Source organism: Podarcis bocagei (genome assembly GCF_964188305.1).
Source record: "Podarcis bocagei genome assembly, chromosome: 5".
NCBI classification, from domain to species: Eukaryota; Metazoa; Chordata; class Lepidosauria; order Squamata; family Lacertidae; genus Podarcis; species Podarcis bocagei.
In genome coordinates this window covers 2,940,388-2,965,815 of record NC_138129.1, presented here as the reverse complement: position 1 = coordinate 2,965,815, position 25,428 = coordinate 2,940,388, and the positions used below count along the sequence as shown (strand labels likewise).

At 47.2% G+C, this 25,428-nt stretch overlaps 1 protein-coding gene across 3 annotated transcripts; it reads left to right on the top strand.

Annotated features, from left to right (window-relative positions):
* The first annotated feature begins 1,641 nt into the window (after nt 1–1,641).
* Nucleotides 1,642–23,115, top strand: LOC308588070 (BPI fold-containing family B member 3-like). Of its 3 annotated transcripts, none has more exons than XM_081196281.1 (17): nt 1,642–1,707; nt 2,861–2,985; nt 4,608–4,706; nt 4,875–5,073; nt 5,190–5,294; nt 6,713–6,853; nt 6,950–7,013; nt 7,843–7,903; nt 12,028–12,122; nt 12,978–13,154; nt 16,688–16,741; nt 16,845–17,012; nt 17,671–17,738; nt 19,802–19,844; nt 20,703–20,766; nt 20,871–20,947; nt 22,799–23,115. In XM_081196281.1, the coding sequence occupies exons 2-17, from the start codon at nt 2,874–2,876 to the stop codon at nt 22,835–22,837; spliced, it is 1,566 nt and encodes a 521-aa protein (XP_081052407.1). In that variant the 5' UTR covers nt 1,642–1,707; nt 2,861–2,873; the 3' UTR covers nt 22,838–23,115. The 3 variants fall into 3 exon arrangements, with proteins under 3 accessions (XP_081052407.1, XP_081052406.1, XP_081052405.1); XM_081196280.1 differs by having other exon boundaries at nt 4,761–5,073; XM_081196279.1 differs by having other exon boundaries at nt 4,608–5,073.
* The last annotated feature ends 2,313 nt before the right edge of the window (nt 23,116–25,428 follow it).

Sequence of the window (25,428 nt, the reverse complement as noted above, 5' to 3'; positions counted from 1 at the left end):
TTGTTTCCACATTTTGAATGACAATGCAAATGGTGATTTTTTAAAATTTCAGTCTGTCCACTGTACTATAGAGGGTCCCCATCCCTCCCCTCCCATTGCCCCTTTCTTCCTTCACTTGTCATTTTTCACTTCACTCGATTTCTTTTTTCCTGGACAAGCGAGGTTGTTTGACAAACCCACAAGACGCACCTGACCATAAGACACACCTAGTTTTTAAAGGAGGAAAACAAGAAAAAAAATATTCTGAATGAAACCGTGGATGTATGGTTTTTTGTGGTTCATGCTGTGGCCACAGACATGTGATTTGACGGTGAGTTTGGGGTAGTCCAATGCAAAAATCCTGAGAATCCATGTGGATCCGTGCTTTGTAACCACATTTTTGCGCCATTGTGGCCCCACACAACAGTGGGTGAGTGATTTTTTGGGTGCAGGCTGTAGCCATGGACATGCTATGTGATCTGATGGTGAATTTGGGGTGACCCAATGCAAAAATCCTGAGGATCCATGGGCTTTTACCTCCCCCCTCCTAGGCAGCCTCCTTTATCTCTAGTGTCCCTTATCTCTCTCCTGCTCCCACTGATCAGCTGCTTCCTTTCAACAGTCCCTTCCCTCTTGTTTGCCTTAGTGTCTTTTCCTTAGCTGGAGTAGTTTTTTGCTCCTCCTTTTCTTCTAATTTCTTTCCTCATTGATTTAGTCTTCCTGTCTCCTCTCCTTGCAGGTTTGCTGTCTTTACCTCCCCGCTCTCAGGCAGCCTCCTTTATTGCTAGCATCCCTTATCTCCCTCCCGATCGCTTACAATCAGCGGCTTTGTTTCAACACCCACTTCCCTCTTTCAAAAAAAAAAAAAAAAAGCATGATCTGCTTTTTGTCCCTGGGCAATTCGGCTCCAGGGACCACACATCCACTCTATTAGATGCACAGACATTCCCCCTTACTTTTAAAGAAGAAAAAAGTGTGTCTTATGGAGTGAAAAATACGGTATATTTGGATCAGGGCAATAGCCCATGGAGTGCAGCCTCCTGTTTTCCCAGTGGTGAAGCAGATCCCTGTTGGAAACCCGCAGACAGGATTCGAACACAAGATGGCTCTCCCCTCCTGTGGTTTCCAGCAACTCTCATTTGGAAGGACTACTGCCTCCAGCTGTTGAGGCAGAGCATAGTCATCCTGGCTCCCAGCTACTGATACTGAAAAGGCCACGGTGCATTACGGATCTCCGAGGGCTGTTGCGCAGAAAGCATGAAATCAATGCTTGACCCCATCCTGCATAAGCCCTGGTGCAAACAAGGCCATAATCCCTTAAGTATTGTGGTCAGCGTCTGATGCTAACTCTTGCTTCACCAACGCCTAGCATGGAACACCCAATCTTGGCTTTTCCCTAGGTAGGCAGGAATGATTGACTTGGCCCCTTGGGAATTGGCACCCCAGATTAACGTTGAACCAAATACACCTCCTTAGATGTTCGATACACATTGCTCAACGATTTACACAGCTTTTCAGATTTCTAAGGAAATGTTTGCATTGGACATAAATCGCAAACCACTTGCTATTTTACACCCGAGCAAATATCATGAGTTGTCCACAAACAATCCAGTTTTCCTCATTCCTGACACAGATATTAGATATATAAGGACCACATATAAGGTCTGAAGCATCTTCCTCAGACGGCAACAGGTGAGGAGCATCTTGGGACGCCTCAAGCTGAGCAAGGTAAGAGATGAGACGCCAAGGTTTGCTTCTCCCAAAGTAACCGCCGAGTTTGATTTCACAGCTTGGAAAGGATCTTGTGAGCGCTGGTGGTCTCAGGCTGCGATCAGTTCAGTTCCGTTCACATTTGGATGTGAATCTAACCCATTCACACATCTCAAAATGATACGGGAACTGAAACAGAGCTGTCTTTGAGATGGCCACTTTTGTGGCACAGTGCAAAAATTAGGGAACAGGGTGCAGAATGATACTTATATTAGTGAAGAAAAGTGTACAAAATGCATTAAGTTAAGGGAAATTGCTTGCAAAAATGTCTCTCTTGGGCAAAATGGCATACCAAAATGTGCATGGAGGAATGCACAATAGAATGCAAAAGAGTTATGAAAACTTCAAAAAATGGCAAAATGATGCAGGAATCTGCCAACTTAAGACTGAAAAAGAAGAAGAGAAAAACCGAGAGACTCCTAAACTGACAGATTTGTTGATCCTTACTCTTACATGGAATATGTCTCGTTTAACTCAATGGGACTCGCTTCTGGGAGACATTTATGGAAGGTGGTCTGTCAAATTCATTTCATGAAGGTTGGGCTTAATACGTTGTTGAATTGTTAACCAAACAGAGTTTGGCTTTTGTGGGGAAAGCTTTTCCGGTGGGGAAAACACCGGATCCATTAGTCCTGCTCCAGTCGAGAGGCTGTAACTGAGCAGCAGAATACCTGTGGCTGCTTTGCATGCAGGATTCAACCCTTGGGGTCTCCAGCCATCAGGACTGGGGCAGACCTCAGGGGGGGTGAGGATGGAGACGTGCTGTGTGTCAGAATTAGGCATCCCCAGTTAAGATGGCCCAAAGGTCCGACTCAGCATAAGGCAGGTTTGTACACAATAACAGCAGCTAGAAGCTACGATGAATTTGTGTGGGGACAGTCCCCAAGCCAGGGTTTTAAATTCAAATATTCTCAATGATAGAAATAGGTGGTTTCAGGGCTTAGAAAAACATCACAAGATATAATCGGTTGCACTTAGCAAGTCAATGCATAAAATGGTTTTCTTAAAAATGCATGGACAAATCTTCTGTCCTTCCTTCCTTCCTTCCTTCCTTCCTTCCTTCCTTCCTTCCTTCCTTCCTTCCTTTTGACAACCAGTAATATTTTCTTAGGTACCAGATCAAGATGCTAAAAGCTTGGACTGTCCTCCTCTTTTGCGGCCTCCTGCCCTCCACCCAAGCTCTTGCTGACGATGTCCTTTCGATGGCACTGCTGCATAAGGATGTCCTGGAGAATGGTGAGCTCTGGAACTTTCTGATTTTTCTAAAATATGAAAATTGAGAGAAATGGCCAAGGGAACCACCCGACTCTTGAATGAGCATTTGCAGAGAAGCAGGAACTGGCAGCCTCCTCTTCAAAACAGGAGTGGCTACAATGGTCTTGGCGCTTGTGTGCCCAGGTGTGCCTCTGCTACGGGCTTCATCCCCTGATGGGCCAGCACAGCCACTGAGACCCTCAGATCTGCACAGGTGTTTCACGGGATTGTACAGCTGGAAGGGACACCAAGGGCCATCTAGTCCAACCCCCCTGCCATGCAGAAATCAAAAGCGAACAGGATAACGCATGCACAGCAGATGTGATATGCCCTTCCCCAGGCTGCCATTCAGGTTTATACAGACTCCTTCATTTCTAAAATTAGGGGGACCGTCTCAAGCCAGACAATTGCTTTGCCCCATCCCAGCAGTTTATTTATTCAGCAATTAAAATATTTATATACCACTACACAGGTGGTGCTGTGGGTTAAACCACAGAGCCTAGGACTTGCTGATCAGAAGGTCGGCGGTTCGAATCCCCACAACGGGGTGAGCTCCAGTTGCTCGGTCCCTGCTCCTGCCAACCTAGCAGTTCGAAAGCACGTCAAAGTGCAAGTAGATAAATAGGTATCACTCCAGCGGGAAGGTAAACGTCGTTTCCATGCACTGCTCTGGTTCGCCAGAAGCGGCTTAGTCATGCTGGCCACCTGACCCGGAAGCTGTACGCCGGCTCCCTCGGCCAGTAAAGCGAGATGAGCGCCGCAACCCCAGAGTCGTCCACGACTGGACCTAATGGTCAGGGGTCCCTTTACCTTTATTCAGTAAAAAAAAAAACAGGGTGGTTTACAACACCAGTGCATAAAACCATACAAATATTAAAATCAGAAATCGCTCCCTATTGTCAGTTCCTGATACCTCGGGTTAAATACTTAATTCGTCCCGGAGGTCCGTTCTTAACCTGAAGCTGTTCTTAACCTGAAGCACCACTTTAGTTAATGGGGCCTCCTGCTGCTGCCACACCGCCGTGGTGCGATTTCTGTTCTCATCCTGAAGCAAAGTTCTTAACCCGAGGTACTATTTCTGGGTTAGCGGAGTCTGTAACCTGAAGCGTCTGTAACCCGAGGTACCACTGTATGTGAATGGTAATTGCAATATGAAAGGAGATTCTGAGTCAACATCTGGAAGAACTTTCTAATGGTAAGAGCTGTTAGACAGTGGAACAGGCTCCCTTGGGAGGTGGTGGACTCTGTTTCGTTGGAGGTTTTAAGCAGAGGCTGGGTAGCCATGGGTCAGGGATTTGTTCGCTACGACTCCTGCATTGCAGGGGGCTGAACTAGAAGACCGCTTGAGGGTCTCTTGCAACTCTATGAAATGTCCTTGCCTGGACTCATACAGTCGAAGGATCCAGGCAGTTTATTGCCTGGGACGTGGAAAGAGGCAGGCTTAATAAACCAGGTTCAGTCCACCCAACCTCTAGTGGAAAGCATGCTAATGAGATAGTTGTTTGTTTTGTGTCCTTGTATAGAGTTGATGAGGACAATGTCAATGCTGACTTGTATTTCCTTGACTTCTGTCCCCTGTGCTCAATGCTGTCTCTTCCTTCCAGGCATCTCAGATACACTGGCCAAAGGCAACCTGCTCCAGGGACTCTTGGGGCAAGCGCTTGGTGGAGACCTTCTAGGAGGGATCCTTGGAGGCCAAGGAGGTCCTCTCGGCTTGGTCGGAGGCTTGGCTGGAGGTGCCCTTGGAGGCCAAGGAGGAGGTCCTCTTGACTTGGTAGGAGGCTTGGCTGGAGGTGCCCTTGGAGGCCAAGGAGGAGGTCCTCTCGGCTTGGTAGGAGGCTTGGCTGGTGGTGCCCTTGGAGGCCAAGGAGGAGGTCCTCTCGGCTTGGTCGGAGGCTTGGCTGGAGGTGCCCTTGGAGGCCAAGGAGGAGGTCCTCTCGGCTTGGTCGGAGGCTTGGCTGGAGGAGTTCTTGGAGGCCAAGGTGGAGGACCTCTTGGGATTGTCGGTGGTGCCCTGGGAGGCAAAGGAGGTCTCCTCGGTGGTGTCCTTGGACGTGAAGGTCTCCTTGGGTGAGTTATCTCTTTTACTGAGAAAAACACAGGGGGCAGAACTCAACGCTTCCCTATGGCAAGATGCAGATGTTGCTTTAGCTTCTGCTCCTGACTGTCTCTCCTTCACCCTCCAGCTTGAAGTTGGTGGACGTCGTCCTTCCCAAGGTCTCACTGAAATTCCTGAAAGGCGTTGGGGTCGGATTGAACATCTATACCAAAGTTGCTCTCAAGGGAGATACGTGAGTTGACTTCCATGGGACGTAGCAAGCAGGGAGAGCGATGGCTCAGTGGCTGAGCACCTGCTATGTAGGCAGAAGAATCCAAGTTCAATCTCTAGCAGCATCTCCAGGTTGGGCTGAGAAACCCTGGAGAGCCACTGCCAGTCAGTGTAGGCAAAGCTGAGCTAAATGGACCAATGGTCATGACTCTGCATAAGGCAGCCTTCCATGTTCCTGTTGAGAAGGGCCAATAATTTTCTCCTCTTATTCATCCTCCAAAAGTGTATGAGGATTTTAATTTCATCAGGAATTTTCCAGGTGTTCTCTTATCCTAGCCAGTTCAAGATAGAGTCTTTGATGATGATGATGATGATGATGATGATGATAAAAAAAAACTTAAACAGCATTGAAGTATCCTGAAGATTTATTTGGGACACAATCTCCTGCTTCAAATACATGGTTGGGTTGCTTGGGTTGGGTTGCTTGGGTTGGGGGATAGGTTTCCATGTACAGGTGGCGATCCTTCACTCAAAGCAGCTCCCTCATTCACTTCTATGGAATAAGCCAATGTAGCTGCTCGTTCGCGGATTGGGTCCCCATCACTGAATGTGGATCACCATATCTACGAGTGATTCCATGAACACATCTATGCACACACATATCTCTGGATCCAACTTCAATTCTACTTAAGTGCCCATGTGCACAGGGTCATAGACTCATAGACGTGTGGAGTCAGGAGGGACTCACAGGGTCATCTAGTCCTGCCTCCTGGAATGCAGGAATCACAAGAGGTTGCTTCTTGATTTCCACAGAGGGAGAAAGAGGGCACCCAACCTTTTCCACGTGAAAAGAAGATCTGCAGAGAGTAGCATCTGTGCAGGACTCACAGATAGTGTACAAGAGGGATCTGCAACACATTATTGTAGTTCTAGCCAGCCAGCCATGCCCTTTCCAGGATACTCCATCCCCCTTCCCTCAGTTCCCCAACCCTCCCCCCAGCTGTCAGTCATCATTCTATGGCCACTGAGCACAGTCATTCCTTCTTATTGGGCTGTTGGGAGCGGGTCTCCCCTAGCTTCAATTTGTATCTATCTCTCTAAACCATTTGTGTACTTGGGTTCACCAAGCATTCATGGCTGGTGCCATTTCGGGTACTTAAAGACCAATACTTGGGAGAACTGAGACCGCAGTTACACAGTGTAATGGGAGATAACTTCCATTATCCATCTTTGTCAAAATAATAGATTTCAAAACATGCTGGGGAAAACAAAACCACATCCAGGATAGGAGTTGTAGGACCTGCAGGGCATTTTTGATATTTGTGCCCCAAGCAATGCCTGACAAAGAAGCCATTGCAATCTGGGTACCCGCAGAGTACATTTTGAAACTGGACCTGGTTCAGTGATCGATCTCATCTTCACCTCTTCTCTGTCTTCCAGGCTTTTGGGTGGGCTGCTGAATCTTCTGGTGGAAGTGAACATCACAGCAAATGCACGTCTGGTCCAGGACAAGTCAGGCACTCCCATCCTAGTTGTGGAAAACTGCAAGACCAACCTGGGTAACATTCAGATCCTGTCTGGGTGAGTGACCAGAGGTCCTGAGGAACAAAGCCACTGTGGCTACTAGACACTGAAACGCCTTACAGACTCACGGTCCCCAATTATTTTCTTCCTTAGGTTCCTTCCACTCAACTTGGACAGGGTCTTGACTAATCTCCTGAGCAATGTCCTCCCTGGAGTGGTGAGTCTTCCGAGAATTTGCCAGCTCAGTTGTCGATCACTTTCTTTGCATCATAGTTTTGCTGAATTTAGGAGAGGCATTGCTATTCAGAGTAGACTGCACAGGATCAGATGGAGCAACAGACATAGTTAAGGCGGCTGCAAATACTGATACAAGGCAAAAGGATACCCTAGGAATTTTATTTGTTTATTATTTATTGCATTTATGCCCCCACCTTCTTCTGCAAGAAGCTCAAGGTGGCACACTGGGTTCTCCTCTTCTTCGCTGAATCCCAACAATCCTGTGAGTTAGGCTAGGGTGAGAGGCAGTGACTGGCCCAAGGTCGTACCCAGTGAGCGTCATTGTTGAGCAGGAATTCGAACCCTGGTCTCTCAGGTCCTAGTCCAACTCTCTAACCACTACACCACACTGGCTCACACTGGCTCCACCCTTGAAGTGGAGACTGCCAATATGGGGAATCTTTGGCTCTCCAGCTGTTCCTGAACCACAACTCCCATCATCCTCGACCATTGCCCATATTTCTAGGACTGATGGGAGCTGTAGTTCAGTAGAAGCTGGAGGCCAAAGGTTCCCTACCTCTGAGTTAGAGTTTTACCCTTCTGGCAATCAGGATGACCAATAGCTGCTACAAGTAAAAGGTTCACCCCTTGTTGTCCTGGTTGTCTGCCATTGCATCTCTGGGATGCCACCAGAATAAGCAGATGAGAATTTCTTTCTTGCAAGCGGCCGGCATGCTGCACAGGGAGATTTATTTTCAGATAACACAACAAAGGATGTGGGGACCATTCAGTTCAGTGGCTTCACTCCTGCTCCTTTCCCTTTGTTGCAGCTGTGTCCAGTTGTAGATCTTGTGCTGAATATTGTGAACACCCTTCTTGGCACGGTCAACAGTAAGTTTTCCATGACCTCCACCTTCCCCATCTCCTTTGGATCATCAACTAGCGTATATAATATTGCACAGCTTGCTGTCTCCCCACTTTGAAGTGTCAGAGCGCCCCACCACCACTGCTGCTTCCCCCAGGAACAAACGGCAGTTAGGGTTTTCTGCAATTTGGGTTTGCTCTGATTCAGCGATATAAAGCAGGTGTCAGGGGTTCAGAGACAGAGGCACAGGTGAGGGGGGAGACGGAGAGCGATGGGGAAGAATCCCAGGACAGTGAGGAAGAGGATGACAATGACTTGAGGTCTTCCATGAGTCTCTCAAGTGAATCGGAGGATTCCCAGAAGGGGGCGCCCCTAGTCAGGCCAAGGGGGGTCACAGGGGGGACCTGCCAGGAGCAGGGAAGCAGCAGGGAAACCCCGAGTGGGAGTGGGAGATCGGGGCCGGCTTCCCAGCAGGAACGAAGTGAAGAGAGTGGAGTTCCCAGTGTGACACACGGAGCGGAGCAGGAAGGAGACAGGGGAAGGAGATCGGGGCAGAACGTCCTGCCGGAAGGGGAGGAGAGTAGTACAGGGAGTAGTGTAAGTGTCAAGAGGAAGGTCAGGGGTAGCGAACGCGCGCCAAGTTCAAATGTGGAGGCGCGCGGAAATGGAGAGAGCTCGGAGGAGGAGCCTGGCCCCAAAGCACGAAGGAGGGAGGAACAGGCATCTGAGGAATCCGCTTCAGGAGAGAGCAGGAGGGAAGGGACCCAGGGGGGCAGAAAGATGGCCTTTCAGCTGATTCCCTGGTGGCCCGCTGGAATGTGGAGTTAACCAGGGCTATTGACTGTTTGGCTCCGAAGCGCCCTCTCCGATTGCATGGAGCCCGGACAGCCCCGTGGTTTTCCACGGATCTGAGGGCAATGAAACAATCGTTGAGACGGCTAGAGCGCCGGTGGCGGACGACCCATTCTGAAGCTGACCGGACACAGGTTAGAGCTCAGTGTCGAGCCTACCAAGTGGCGGTAGCGACGGCGAAGAAGGCTTTCTTCGCCGCCTCTATTGCATCTGCAGAAAACAGCAGCAGGAGACTTTTTCAGGTGGTCCGCAATTTAGCGGAACCACCTGCTACATCGGGGCCCAGTACGGGCCACATGATCTCCTGCAATGATTTTGCAAAGTTTTTTGCAGATAAAGTCGCTCAGATTCGGGAAGAGGTAGACGCCACCGTGGGAGCAGGGCCGGGGCGGGAGAGTGCTAGAGTCCTGTCTAGTCAAATTGCGTGGGATCAATTCCAATCTGTTACCTCCGAGGATGTGGACAGGCTGCTTGGACGAGTGAAACCAACCACCTGTCTCCTTGATCCTTGCCCATCCTGGCTTATAAAAGCTAGCCGGGAAGGGCTGGGCGATGGGCTTCGTGGGGTGGTGAATGCTTCCCTCCGTGAGGGAGCCTTCCCAGACCCGCTGAAAGAGGCGGTTATTAAACCGCTTCTTAAAAAACCATCTTTAGATGCGGCCACGATGGCCAACTATCGCCCAGTCTCAAATCTTCCATTCTTGGGCAAGGTGATTGAGCGAGTGGTTGCTGAACAACTCCAGGCCCGCCTGGAAGAAGCGGACCATTTGGATCCCTTCCAATCGGGATTCAGGCCTCATCACGGGACTGAAACTGCCTTGGTCGCACTGGTTGATGATCTCCGGCGGGCTAGGGACAAAGGTGAGAGCTGTTTCCTAGTTCTGCTGGATCTCTCAGCGGCGTTTGATACCATCGACCATAACATCCTTCTGGACCGTCTTGAGGGGCTGGGAGCTGGGGGCACTGTCATACAGTGGTTCCGCTCCTTCCTCCTGGGCCGTGTTCAGAAAGTGGTGGTGGGGGATGAGTGTTCAGACCCCTGGGCTCTCACTTGTGGGGTGCCTCAGGGTTCTGTCCTCTCCCCCATGCTTTTCAACATCTACATGCAGCCACTGGGAGAGATCATCAGGGGGTTTGGGCTGGGTGTTCATCAGTATGCAGATGATACCCAGCTCTACCTTTCTTTCAAATCAGAACCAGTGAAGGCGGTGACAGTCCTGTGTCAGTGTCTGGAGGCGGTTGGAGGATGGATGGCGGCAAACAGATTGAGATTGAATCCTGACAAGACAGAAGTACTGTTTCTGGGGGACAGGAGGCGGGCAGGTGTGGGGGATTCCCTGGTCCTGAATGGGGTAACCGTGCCCCTGAAGGACCAGGTGCGCAGCCTGGGAGTCATTTTGGACTCACAGCTGTCCATGGAGGCACAGGTTAAATCCGTGTCCAGGGCAGCTGTGTATCAGCTCCATCTGGTACGTAGGCTGAGACCCTATCTGCCCGCGGACTGCCTCGCCAGAGTGGTGCATGCTCTGGTTATCTCCCGCTTGGACTACTGCAATGCGCTCTACGTGGGGCTACCTTTGAAGGTGACGCGGAAACTACAACTAATCCAGAATGCGGCAGCTAGACTGGTGACTGGGAGCGGCCGCCGAGACCATATAACACCGGTCTTGAAAGACTTACATTGGCTCCCAGTACGTTTCCGAGCACAATTCAAAGTGTTGGTGCTGACCTTTAAAGCCCTAAACGGCCTCGGTCCAGTATACCTGAAGGAGCGTCTCCACCCCCATCGTTCTACCCGGACACTGAGGTCCAGCACCGAGGGCCTTCTGGCGGTTCCCTCATTGCGAGAAGCCAAGTTACAGGGAACCAGGCAGAGGGCCTTCTCGGTAGTGGCGCCCTCCCTGTGGAATGCCCTCCCACCAGATGTCAAAGAGAACAACAACTACCAGACTTTTAGAAGACATCTGAAGGCAGCCCTGTTTAGGGAAGCTTTTAATGTTTGATGTACCATAGTATTTTAATATTCTTTTGGAAGCCGCCCAGAGTGGCTGGGGAAACCCAGCCAGATGGGCGGGGTATAAATAATAAATTATTATTATTATTATTATAAAGACCCTGCGGAAAAGGAAAGACAGGAAGAGGTGGACTAGCACAAGCCTCTTAAGTTGGTGCAGGGGCGGGACCGATTCAGAGGGGACTTAAAACGTCTAGGCTAAGAGACACGGGGCTGCGCGCCTCGGTTGTGGAACCAATAATGAACTGCAATAAACATCCTTGTATATAAGAAGAACTTGGCGTTGGTCTTTTGTGAGCTGAGACCTGAGGCAGCCCTGACAGCAGGTTTTCGCAGGGCAAGTGCCGGGGCAAAAAAACAAACAAAACAAACGCTTGGACGCAGAGCTTTAAAGCGAGGACCCGTGCTTAGAAATGAGGCACAAAACAAGACAGGATGATGATCCCTTAATGTACAGGGTTGTTGCATTGTTGGCTGAGACATTGCTTGCGAAAGGGTTTGAGCCGTCTAAAAGCACAAGTGAAATGCTTAGCTATGTGTTGTGTATAGTCCCACCTCTTTTTGTCGTTGTTGTTGTTTAGTCCTTTAGTCATGTCCGACTCTTCGTGACCCCATGGACCAGAGCACACCAGGCCGTCCTGTCTTCCACTGCCTCCCGCAGTTTGGTCAAACTCATGCTGGTAGCTTCGAGAACACTGTCCCACCATCTCGTCCTCCGTCGTCCCCTTCTCCTTGTGCCCTCCATCTTTCCCAACATCAGGGTCTTTCCCAGGGAGTCTTCTCTTCTCATGAGGTGGCCAGAGTATTGGAGCCTCAGCTTCAGGATCTGTCTTTCCAGTGAGCACTCAGGGCTGATTTCCTTCCAAATGGAGAGGTTTGATCTTCTTGCAGTCCATGGGACTCTCAAGAGTCTCCTCCAGCACCAGAATTCAAAAGCATCAGCCTTCTTTATGGTCCAGCTCTCATTTCCATACATCACTACTGGGAAAACCAGAGCTTTACCTATACTTGTTGGCAAGGTGATGTCTCTGCTTTTTAAGATGCTGTCTAGGTTTGTCATTGCTTTTCTACAAAGTCTAGTACCTTGCTTCATTTAAAGATTTTCAGAGACTTTGAAACTAAAGATTTCATTTTGTACTTGTTATTGTTTGAAGGAATTCTACAAAGATTGTCTATTGCATATGTACATGGTCATCGTGTTGCCTAGACATTGCCGACGTTCTCTTTGCAACACAGGGGTTTGTTTGGTTACTTACTCCTTACTCTTTTTTATTTCCTCCACAGGTGTCTGCCCATTAGGTACGCTGGGAAAACTACATTACACCCTGGCTGGCCTGCCGTGGTTCAGCGATGAACAACAAATCGTGCTGAATCTGAATGTAAGGCACCTTGATTGATTGATTGATTGATTGATTGATTGCATTTATATCCCACCTCTTCCTCCAAGCCGCTCAAGGTGGCCTACATGCTTCTCCTCCTCCCCATTTGAGTCTCAGAACAACAACCCTGTGAGGTGGGCTAGGCTGAGAGAGAAGCAGAGAATAACAACAGCTAGTTATCAACCCATCTAGCAGCTCAGCCCCAGGGAAAATCCTGATGTGAAAGCCTTCACATTAAGCCATTCCCCATTTCGGTGTCAATTAAACAATTCCAGGCATAGGCAAACTCGGCCCTCCAGATGTTTTGGGACTACAACTCCCATCATCCCTGACCACTGGTCCTCTTAGCTAGGGTTGATGGGAGTTGTAGTCCCAAAACATCTGGAGGGCCGAGCATCTTTCATTACATACCGATACAATGCTTTGCAGAGTTAAAGAAAGAAAGAGGAAAATGATGTAAAAAGTATAAAGATAGAGGTAATCTACGTTAGACACAACAGCTTAGAAAGAGTAAAAATTTCGAGGTCTTAGAACAAAGGAAAGAAGTCAATATGTGTATATGTATGTAATGATTAGATTATAAGGATGATATGGTTTTATTTGTAGATGTGTGTTTTTGTGTTTTTGTGTTCTTTTTTCTGTTTTGTTTTGTTTTCTTCTTTGTACTGTTTTATTTTGGATTCAATGTTTGTAATTTTTGTTGTAATTTTGCATTGAAAATAGTTTTTTTTAAAAAAAACAAAAACATCTGGAGGGCCGAGTTTGCCTATGCCTGAATTATACTTAACAGACGTCCAGTTCTGTGGACCCGAAATGTCTCTGATCTTCTGATTTTTCCTTTTATGTTTCTTCCAGGTCTTAGTGCTTGATAATGAAGGCAACTCCATCAAGCTTCCCCCAAGCAAGCTGCCCTCTCTTCCTCCAGCTGGGGACCACACTTCCCAGTTGCTTCTCTCTGGTGACCTCATTTCCTCCTTGCTGCAGCTGGTAATGAAGAATGGGCAACTCAACGTAGACATCACTGACCAAGCGGTGAGTCGCCTGCCCCAGAAATGATAGTCCTTGAAGAGTCTGCAGAGGATAATAATAATAATAATAATAATAATAATAATAATAATAATAATAATAATTTATTATTTATACACCGCCTATCTGGCTGGGTTTCCCCAGCCACTCTGGGCGGCTTCCAACAAAGTATTAAAATACAGTGGTCTGTCAAACATTAAGAGCTTCCCTAAACAGGGCTGCCTTCAGATGTCTTGTAAAAGTCTGGTAGTTGTTCTTCTCTTTGACATCTGGTGGGAGGGCGTTTCACAGGGCGGGTGCCACTACCGAGAAGGCCCTGTTATGTACTGAGTTGCTCTGGGCTCCTTGGGAGGAGTGGAGGGATATAAATTTAACAAATAAACACACAATTTGACAAATAAGTAAATATACTGTATACTGTAAATATACATTCCTGTTATGTGCTGAGTTGAATAGGATCCAAAATGTAGCAGTCTGATTGGTCCTCGAACAATAGGACCCAGAATGCAGCAGTCTGATTGGTCCACAGGTGCCACCCAATCCAACTCCAGGTGGAAGTGAATCCACAACCTGATTGGCCTACAGGAGCACCCCGGAATTAGCCAATCACTTGGGGGCCATTGTGTAAAGAATGTATATAAAGCAGACATTCTGGGGGAACTTCCATTCCTCCTCACCACTATGAGCTGAATAAGAGCATGAAATCCACTCTCAACTCCGAGTAGATTTCAGCCCTCTGCCTGGTTCCCTGTAACTTGGCTTCTCACAGTGAGGGAACTGCCAGAAGGCCCTCAGCGCTGGACCTGAGTGTCCAGGCAGAACGATGGGGGTGGAGAGGCTCCTTCGGGTATACTGGGCTGAGGCCATTTATGGACCGAGGATGTGGCCCAGGCAGATGGAAAGGAAGAGCCTGGAAGCTAAATGGCCAAACACTCAAACAGCATGGGGTGGGGGAGACGGGCTTTCTTGACCCCCTTCTCCTCCAGAGCTTTCCCCACTAAAATAATATGTACATGATTTCTGCTGGATGAGGCAGAGCAGTTGTCTGTGAGAAGCCAGCGATCAGGATTTGAACACAGGAGCAACTGTCCCCTCCTGTGGTTTCCAGGGAGAGGCATTCAGAAGCATTGCTGCCTCCCATTGTGGAGGCAGAGGTGAGCCATTCATCATCATCATCATCATCATCATCATCATCATCATCATTTATTATTTATACCCCACCCATCTGGCTGAGTTTCCCCAGCCACTCTGGGCGGCTCCCAATCAAATGTTAAAAACAATACAGCATTAAATATTCAAAACTTCCCTAAACAGGGCTGCCTTCAGGTGTCTTTTAAAAATAGGATAGAATAATAATAATTGGATTCCCATGAGTTTTAGTGCTAAGGGGATGGGGAAAGAAAAACATTTTCTCTATCCACTTTTCCGTTCCGTCCATCATGGTATAAGCTTCGATCCTATCTCCTCTTACTTGTCTTTTCTCTGAACTAAAAAATCCCCAAATGCCGCAACCTTTGGGGTTGCCCTTTTCTGAACCTTTTCCAACTCTACAATATCCTTCTTTTGTTAAAAAAAACTTCTTTTATTCAAAATTAAAACAAAACATATTATCCACAAACATATCATCCTTATTCCCTCCCCCTCGCTCCCCCCACAGAACCCCCCACCCCCCTGACTTCCCTCAGTTCCAGTCTTAGATTTCTCTAAAAATGCTGTTTTCTGCATGTTACACAGCTGCATAGATCCTCAAACTATTTAGCTGATTATTATCAATAAAAAGTTTGTGAATGTTTATTCAAAGCCAGCCAAGGAGTCCAATTCGCTTTGTTGCATCTTCAGGTACTTTGTAAAGGGTTCCCATTCATCTTTAAAGTCACAGTTATCCTTGTCCCGTAGCTTGTATGTCAGTTTTGCCAGTTCTGCATAGTCCATCAATTTTTCTTGCCATGATTCTTTAGTCGGGGTTTCTTCAGTCTTCCATCCTTGTGCTAATAGTACAATATCCTTTTTGAGGTGGGGTGACCGGAATTGTAGACAGTATTCTACATGTGGTCAAGCCCAGAGCTTTTTTCAGCCAGAACTCACCTGAACTCAGTGCCGGCACATCTCAGGTGAGCACCATTGCCATTGATTTGTATAATGGACCAGCTGTGGAGCCTCAGTCCCACCTAAGCCACTATGCTGCTTGCCTTCTATCAGTGTGCCATTGAGAGCGTGCTCACTTATGGCTTATGTGTGTGGTACGGAAGCTGTGCTACCCAGGACAGGATGGGGTTGTGCAGAGTTGTTAAGGCAGCAGAGAGCATTGTTGGCTGCCCACTCTCCACCTTAGAGCAGATTTATGCCACAAGGTGCCATAGGAAGGCACTGGACATAGTAAAAGATCCATCGCATCCTGGTCACTGTCTCTTCGAGCTCTTGCCGTCGGGACGGAGATACAGGACAATGAAGACAAGAACGAGCCGTCTTAAGAACAGCTTCTTCCCCAGAGCGATCTCGGCCCTGAATGGGAAGTCCGGACTTTGAAAGTCATCTAATCTCCCTTGCTGTATTATATTGTATTGTTTAATTAGTGTTTTTATGGAGCAGTCAAGTAATTTCGTTGTCCCCGAAGGGGGCAATGACAATAAAGATATTATTATTATTATTATTATTATTATTATTATTATTATTATTATTATTAGAGTAATATATAATCAATAAAGCATTTGCCATCCATAAAACAGTACTAAATAAATAGCAATTAAAAATAAGCTAAACCGCTATTATGTTCGTACACGCACATTGTTGTTGTTTAGTCATTTAGTTGTGTCCGCCTCTTTGTGAGCCCCTGGACAATAGCATGCCAGGCCCTCCTGTCTTCCATTGCCTCCTGCAGTTTGGTCAAACCCATGCTGGTCGCTTCGAGAACACTGTCCCACCATCTCGTCCTCCGTCATCCCCTTCTCCTTGTGCCCTCCATCTTTCCCAGCATCAGGGTCTTTTCCAGGGAGTCTTCTCTTCTCATGAGGTGGCCAAAGTCTTGGAGCCTCAGCTTCAGGATCTGTCCTTCCAGTGAGCACTCAGGGCTGATTTCCTTCAGAATGGATAGGTTTGATCTTCTTGCAGTCCATGGGACTCTCAAGAGTCTCCTCCAGCACCATAATTCAAAAGCATCCATTCTTTGGCGATCAGCCTTCTTTATGGTCCAGCTCTCACTTCCATACATCACTACTGGGAAAACCATAGCTTTAATGAGACGGACCTTTGTTGGCAAGGTGATGTCTCTGCTTTTTAAGATGCTGTCTAGGTTTGTCATTGCTTTTCTCCCAAGAAGCAGGCGTCTTTTAATTTCGTGACACAAACATATATAGCCATTAATTCTCAGCCTCAGTTTTGCACCTGTAAATTGGGAACTACCCCTCTCCCCGTCTTTCTTTGTTTTGAGAGGATGAACATGAAGGAAATCACCACGTCAGGCTGAATGGGGAAAGATTAGGGTGGCACTTAGAAGACATTCCCCTTTTAAAATTCTTTGCATCCATCTTGCTTTCCCCCAGCTCCGTGGAGCCATCCCACTGACAACGTCTGCACTTCAATCTGTGCTACCTCAGGTAAGGATGCCCTATTGGGCATATCGCTTTTGGTGTGTGTATGTGAAGTGATTTGCCCCTGCGCCCTGAGTGCGAATCATTCTCCCTGTCCCATTTTTTACAGCTGTCCCGGCTTCTGCCAACAAGCCTGCCCCTGGTGGTCAAGATCCGGATCAGCGACCTCCCGGGAGTGTCTTTGCAAAACGGGAAGCTCACGGTGACCCTCGCTGCTGCCGTTGATGTTTTCGCCCTCGCAGACTCCGGTCCTGAGCTTCTCTTTGGGTTGAATGCTGTAAGTAATGGGCTGGGGTGAATGGCGCATAGCTTGAAACTCCAACGCCTGGCCTGCCCTGGGTATCTAGCCGATGCAGTTGAAAATTCGTAAGAACATCAGAACAGCTTTGCCGGATCAGGCCGGTGACCCGTCTAGTCCAGGATCCTGTTCTCACAGTGGCTGACCAGATGCCTGTGGGAAATTCGCAAGCAGGATTCGAACGCAAGACCCCTCTCCCTTCCTGTGGTTTCCAGCAACTGATATTCAGAAGCATTGTGGAGGCAAAGGTGGTAGTCATTGCTAGCACTCTTGGCTCAATATTTCTTTTCAAAGAACCTTTGCTTGGATGTCAGTAATCCCATCCCACCCCTAATTGTCTCTGTGTTGGGTTTATTTATTTTTTTAAATGACACTTAGGTGTCCTTGAAAGCCACCAGGATTCCTCTTTCTAGGTGTGGCAGTTCCTTTTAGCCGAAAGGAAGGAGGGCATACAACAAAGAACCCTCCCTGACCTCAGTGGGGAACAGAACAGAGCAGAATCGTAGAATCATAGAAGGACCCCGACTCTAGTCATCTAGGCCAACCCCCTGCAACGCAGGAATCTCAACCCAAAGCTGGTTTTGCAAAAGCGAAAGGAAAGGGGCCAGTCTCTTACCCAGTCATCTTGCATTTACAGCAAATCGACTTGAGTGGATCTGTCCGCATTTCAGGAGCAAAATTGGCCGTCTCCTTATCTCTTGACAAGTAAGTGGATCTTGATGCTCTAGCCCAGAGGTCAGCAAACTTTTTCAGCAGGGGGCCGGTCCACTGTCCCTCAGACCTTGTGGGGGGGCGGACTATATATCTCTATCTATCTATCTATCTATCTATCATCTCTAATAGAGATATAGAGATATAGAGATCTCTCCATCTCTATCTCTATCTCTATCTCTATCTCTATCTATCTCTATCTCTATCTCTATCTCTATCTCTATCTCTATCTCTATCTCTATCTCTATCTCTATCTCTATCTCTATCTCTATCTCTATCTCTATCTCTCTATCTCTCTATTTCTCTCTCTCTATCTCTATTTCTATCTATATCATCTCTCTCTATCATCTATCTATATCTCTATCTATCTATCATCTATCTATCTATCTATCTATCTATCTATCTATCTATCTATCATCTATCATCTATCTATCTATCTATCTATCTATCTATATCTATCTATCTATCTATCTATCTATCTATCTATCTATCTATCTATCATCTATCTATCTATCTATCTATCTATCATCATCATCATCTCTATCTATCTATCTATCTATCTATCTATCATCTATCTATCTATCTATCTATCTATCTATCATCTATCTATCTATCTATCATCTATCTATCTATCATCTATCTATCTATCTATCTATCTATCTATCTATCTATCATCTATCTATCTATCTATCTATCTATCTATCTATCTATCATCTATCTATCTCTCTATCTCTCTATCTCTCTATCTCTCTATCTCTATCTATCATTCATCTATCTATCTATCTATCTATCTATCTATCTATCTATCTATCTATCTATCTATCATCTATCTATCTATCTATCTATCTATCATCTATCTATCTATCTATCTATCATCTATCTATATCACTATCATCTCTAATAGAGATATAGAGATCTCTATATCTCTATCTCTATCTCTATCTCTATCTCTATCATCTATATCTATATATCTCTATCTCTCTATCTCTCTATCTCTCTATCTCTATCTCTATTTCTATCTATATCATCTCTCTCTCTATCATCTATCTATCTATCTATCTATCTATCTATCTATCTATCATCTATCTATCTATCTATCTATCTATCTCTATCTCTATTTCTATTTCTATTTCTATCTATATCATCTCTCTCTCTCTCTCTCTCATCTCTCTCTCTCTCTCTCTCTCTCTCTCTCTCTCTCTCTCTCTCTCTCTCTCTCTCTCTCTCTCTCTACGAATTCCTATGCCCCACAAATAACCCAGAGATGCATTTTAAATAAAAGCACACATTCTACTCATGTTAAAAAGCGCTGATTCCTGGACCATCCACCGGCCGGATTTAGGTGTTTGGGCCGGATCCAGCCCCCGGGCCTTAGTTTGCCTACCCATGCTCTGGATCCCTAGGTTATGGTGCAGAATAACAAACGGCATTTGGACAGGACTGGAGTTAAGGTGGTGTCGGTGGTTCTTCCACACAGGGACACTGAGCCGAGGGTGGGGTGGGGGGGCGCCAAAATAGTAGCAGTAGCAGTAGTAGCAAAACCTATATTTATATGGGTACCTACTGAGAAGATCCATTAAAAAGCAACTGTACCAAAAGGAATTGTTGTGAAAATAAGAAATGTTTAGGGGTCTCATCAAATTTTGTCCTTGCTTGGGGCCACATTACCAAAATCTGTCCCTGATTTGGAGAAAGTCTCCCTTTAGACCAGTGGTTCCCAAAGTGGGTGATGCTGCCCCCTGGAGGGCAGTGGGATTACCTAGGGGTTGCTAAGAGGTAAGGGGGGGCAGGGGGGGACCAGAGGTGTAGTCCATGATTCTCGATTCTGCACTGTGTTTATAGTCCCCTTTCTTCCTGATCTTTTCTCGGCCGTGCTCTGGAAGCTCTGCAGACCAGCCTTCCCCAACATGATGTCCTCTACATGTCTTGGACTACAGTTCCCATCAGTCGCAACCAGTTGTAGTCCAAGATGACTAGGGGTCATCAGATGGTGGAGGACTTTCTGTGCCAGATGTGCAGCCTAGCACCCAATGCTTTCCTTTCCTTTCCCTTCACAGCGTCAGCCTCAACGTCTCGTCTTCCCAGATCGGCTCCTTTGATGTAAGACTCCCTTCCACCAAATACTGCAGTGGACCCCTTGGAGAAGATTTTGAGGGAGCAGGGTGGGGTGGAGTGGGGAGAAGAAGTCCTGTCCCATGAGCAGAACTCCCAAGGTCTCTGCATCTCACCTGGAACTTGAAAGAGAAAGAGATGGCTGAACTTGTCCAGGATTGGGGGTTTCTGCTGGAGCAGAGGTGGAGATGGCATCTGGGGCAGCCACACAAACCCTTGGGTGCTTGAGCTACAAAGGGTGAAGTCCCATCATAGAATTGTGAAGTTGGAAGGGTCCTCCAGGGTCATCCAGTCCAACCCCCTGCAATTCAGGAATCTCAGCCAGAGAATCCCTGGCAGATGGATGGCCACCCAACCTCTGCTTAGGAACCTCATCACCTCCTGAAGAAGTCATACAGTCATACCTCAGGTTACAGACGCTTTGGGTTGTGTGATTTCAGGTTGTGCACCGTGCCGAAACCGAATTGGTTACTTCCGGGTTTCGGCGCTTTCGCGTGTGCAGAAGCACTAAATCTCTCTTTGCACATGTGCAGAAGCGCCAAATCGCAACCCTCGTATGGGCAGATGTGGCGCTGCGGGTTGCGAACGTGCTTCCCACACGGATCACGTTCGCAACCCGAGCGCCCACTGTACTGTCAGAAAGTTCTTCCTAATGTTTAGCTGGGAAATATTTGAAGTAAGCAATCCAGCAGGTCACATCTCCATAGCTGTCAGCTTTTCCCTTTTCTTGCGAGGAATCCTATTCGGAATAAGGGAATTTCCCTTAAAAAAAGGGAAACGTTGACAGCTATGCACATCTCTTTCTCTCACCAACTGATGATGCAGAAGTTTCTCTTTCTTTTGCAGGTTGCCGTGCTCAAAACCTGGATCACAAACCTTCTCAGAATTGGATACCTGCCTGTGATCAACGGTAAAAGAACCGTATTTGTAGCAGTAGGCGTTCGGTTTCAGCATTGCCTTTGGGATGCAAAACCCATTCTGCATGTCTAGCGTTGTTTCTTGGTTTTCTTCCAGGTGCCCTGGAGATAGGAATCCCACTCCCTAACCTCTTCAACCTGAACTTCGCCGCTGGGGATGTCAGCATTGTTGATGTAAGATCTCAGCTGCTCATTTCTTGAAAACCGGGCTTTAACGTGGGCTGAGCACCACCTTGAACAAATCTGTAACATGTTCCACACTGCACCTGAGAACCCACAACTTAGTGGGTTGTATTCAGTGCTAAAGGACCCCTGACCATTAGGTCCAGTCGTGGCCGACTCTGGGGTTGTGGCGCTCATCTCGCTTTACTGGCTGAGGGAGCCAGCGTACAGCTTCCGGGTCATGTGGCAAGCATGACTAAGCCGCTTCTGGCAAACCAGAGCAGCGCACGGAAACTCCGTTTACCTTCCCACTGGAGTGGTACCTATTTATCTACTTGCACTTTGAGGTGCTTTCGAACTGCTAGGTTGGCAGGAGCAGGGACCGAGCAACGGGAGCTCACCCCATTGCAGGGATTCGAACCACCGACCTTCTGATTGGCAAACCCTAGGCTCTGTGGTTTAACTCAAAGTAAACTCCGTTGAGGCTAATGGATGTGAAGTTCATTAATTTCAATGGGGTTTACTCTAAATAGGGCTCAGTTTAAAACGGTCCAGTGATTGACACATGACCTGCATGTCAGGGGAGGAAGAGGGGCAGAGGAAAGCATGCTTTCTACTGCTGGAGAGAGGAGAGCGGGTGGCTTATGATGTAAGGAGCTTCATATGTCTTTATTTGATGAGATTGACTGATGTGATAGTAGGAGAAATGTAACAGACAAGAGGCCAAGAAAATCAAAGGGATTTCAGATTCAGGAGCAAAGCATGCTTTTAATTCAGTCAGGACAGATCTATCCCTTCCAGTGTTTCTGTTTCTATTTTCTCCAGTCTTAAATCCAGTTCTCCATGTTGGGATACTGCCAGGGAGACAAATGCCATCATGCCTCCACGCCGGTCTCCCGTAGAACAGTATCAGTCAATTAGCGACACCTGTCCACATTCCAGGGCTCATGCACGCCCTTTTTGCAGAGTTCGCACAATGAAAGATTCACCCAGGAGAGCAGCATATTTACAGCTTTATTCAGCGTTGGTCAGAACAAAGGAAAAAACATGACTGCCTGCCTGCGTGTCAGGCAACAGAGAGAAACAAAAGCTATATACAAAACAGAAACTTCTTGTGAGCAGGAAATACGCAGGCTGTGACTCACAACAGCCTGTCCCCTTTTTAAGGTGGAATGGAAATATCCTAACATCCTCCCCCTTTCCGTGTAACCTCTAGTACCTGTGGTTCAACCCAACTGCAACCTCTGTACATAAACCTTAAGTTGTTCTCTGTTAACAACCTTAGACAACAGATCAGCAGGAATTTCATTTCCTGGCATGTAGGACACCTGAATGAGTCCTTTCTGAATACACTCTCTTGCACGATGTAGCTTAATCTGCAAGTACTTGGTTCTTTGCTTGCAACTCTCTGAGTTCAGCAAAGCCAAACAGGATCTATTGTCTTGATACACTTGCATAGGACATTTCACAGAAACTCTGATGTCCTGAGCCGTTGAGCCTCCCTGACAGTATCCCAACACTCCATAGTTCCACAGCAGGTTTTCTTAAAACTGATAACTTAATTAATGAATTGTATGCCTTTCACTGCTACTTTCTCTTAATACTGCCATTTGTAATGGAGTTCTGACTAATACACACATATTAGTATGCTATGTTCAAGAACATATGCCTTTTTCGCACACTTTCCTCCAATATATGCAGTTTCTGTTATTTTGCTGGAGAACTGCACCACGAAAATGGGGTATGTGCAAATTTAGCAGGGTAGCCATGTGTTGGGCTCACATAGTGATTGGAGATGTTCCAGTTTCTCATTGAAATGCAGCCAGGTTTCTTCTGTAACTGTGATGCTTTTCTTCTCGGCAGAATGCATTGCTGGCGAGCGTGACTCCTAAACTCCTCTAGAGCAGACGTATCTGCACAGCTGCAGAAATGAGCTCCGAGGCAGAAGTCTCCTCCTCGCTCCTTGCTGTTCCCGGTGACATCTTGGCCCAGGAATCTGACTGCAGAAGAGTCTTCTCTCATCCTTCTTCATCATCTCATTGAGCTGCAGAGCTGCCTTTAGAATGACCTCAGCTATGTTTCCTCTAGTTCTGCCTTGGCAAGAACTCTGGGCTGCTTGTGTACTGTCTGGGGTGCTTCTTGACTTCCTCACTCAGTAAAAATATGTCACTTTCTCAGCATTTATAGCCTGTCTGTGTTTTTCTTCCACTTTCAATACACTTTGAAGACCTTTTCATCTCTCCTCCCAGCTACAGTTTTAGCCAAACCATCCCTCCTCACCTGTAGCCCCCTAAAATATTAGTAAAGGGAGACATGGGACCACTGCTACTTCTCCATATTAATTTTATTCCATAAAACTTATATACCACTTGATTATAGAAAAACAACAACACCCTAACAACACTCAAAGTGGTTTACAAAGCAGAGATGCTTCAAAGAGCACTTTTGCAAAGGGCTTCAAACCCCACTCATCAGCAGAAGAGCAAGGATTGAATCCTGCTGGGCGCAGTGGGCACAGCTAATTCAGGATCAAACCCTGTCCTCCTGCCCATCAGCTGGCATCACCAGCGATGTGGTGTGGTGTAGTGGTTAGAGTATTGGACTATTAGGACCTGGGAAACCATCACTGGTAGTTGTTGTTCTCTTTGACAGGGCATTCCACAGGGTGGGTGCCACTGCCAAGAAGGCCCTCTGCCTGGTTCCCTGTAGCTTTGCTTCTCACAATGAGGGAACCGCCAGAAGGCCCTCGGTGCTGGACCTCAGCATCCAGGCAGAGAGATGGGGGTGGAGACGCTCCTTCAGGTCTACTGGACTGAGGCTGTTTAGGGCTTTAAAGGTCAGCACCAACACTTTGAATTGTGCTCAGAAACGTACTGGGAGCCAATGTAGGTCTTTCAAGACCGGTGTTATGTGGTCTTGGCGGCTGCTCCCAGTCACCAGTCTAGCTGCCACATTCTGGATTAGTTAATGGTGATGTGATTATAGCCTGTCTTGTCTGTTGTCCACTGGCCCATTTCAATGTGCTTTCTCTTGGAATTAAAGTCAGTATTCACCAGCCTCTCCCACAGATTTTCTTACGTGGAGAAAAGGAGCTGATGAGCTTTGAAATTGCTTTTTGTTTGGGAAGGTAATTCCGCTCTCCCCTCACAACCCCTGTTGTGTAACCCTCATTTGATCAGGGAACTAATTGCTGGGTTTTATCTCGCCAGGGTATTAACTGTTCATTTCACCAGGACAAGGATATCATTATGGTCTGGTGGCAGTTTGCAGCTGATGCTAATCTCAGCATGTCTCTGAGAACGGTTTTTGCAGGGACTGGAACCCAAAGCTGTCAAAACAGGGCGTCAGCTTTATCAGCGCTGGGGTACAGACTTGAGATCCTCTCAGGCTAATCTTCAGGAAACGGACACTCGGGTTCAAGGACAGGAAATCCCTGAAATGGAACACTTCGCTGGTGCCCATGATGGACATCACAGTTGGGGGGCGGGGAGGAGATTTTCAGCTCTGAGTCTAGTTCTTTATATTAGGATCATAGCTGTCAGCTTACAGATTTGAAAATAAGGGACCAGCAGCCTCGAAAATAAGGGATCAGCAGCCAAAATAAGGGATCGACAATTACTTTGATAAAATACATATTTTGTTGCGTGCAAATGGCTTTAGGTACCTATTAGGTCCATAAATTACCATATAGCATATATTCAACACAAAAAAGCAGCAACAATTTGTTGTTGACAAAGGACAGCTGGACATAGAAAGGGCCCCATTTCCTTCAGTAGCTTATTTAAGAGACATCATCAATAAGGGACAGCAGCGGGACATGGCGCTGGGATAAGGGACTGTCCCGCCAAATAAGGGACGTTTGACAGCTATGATTAGGATTCATCCATATTATTTAATATTTTTCAACAATTGCTCTCTGCTGAGCCTATATATCATTTCTCACTCCCCTTATTTCTGAGCAGAAGAGACAGCCATTCAAAGAGTCCATTGCCTCGTGAGGAGAGCACATTTGAGGCTTAGAAGTCATAAGAACATAAGGAGAACTGGCTGGTGGATCAGGCCCATGACCCATCTAGGCCAGCATCTTGCTCTCACAGGGGCCAAGCAGATGCCTGCAGGAAACCCGCAAGTAGGATTCGAACACGAGAGCAGCCCTCTCCCCTCCTGGGGCTTCCAGCACCTGGGATTCAGAAGTATTTCTGCCTCCAGCGGTGGAGACCGAGTAGAAACATCCTGGCTAGGAGCCAGGGATCACATTCACCTGGTGCTTTACCAACTGCACTGGCTCCCGGTGGAGTACAGGGTCAGGTTTAAGGTGCTGGTCTTGACCTTTAAAGCCCTATGCGGCCTAGGACCCTCCTACCTACGGGACCCCCTCTCCTGGTAAGCCCCATGGAGGACCTTAAGGTCCACAAATGACAACACTTTGGAGGTCCTGAGTCGCATGGTGGTTAGATTGGTCTCAACTAGGGCCAGGGCCTTTTCAGTACTGG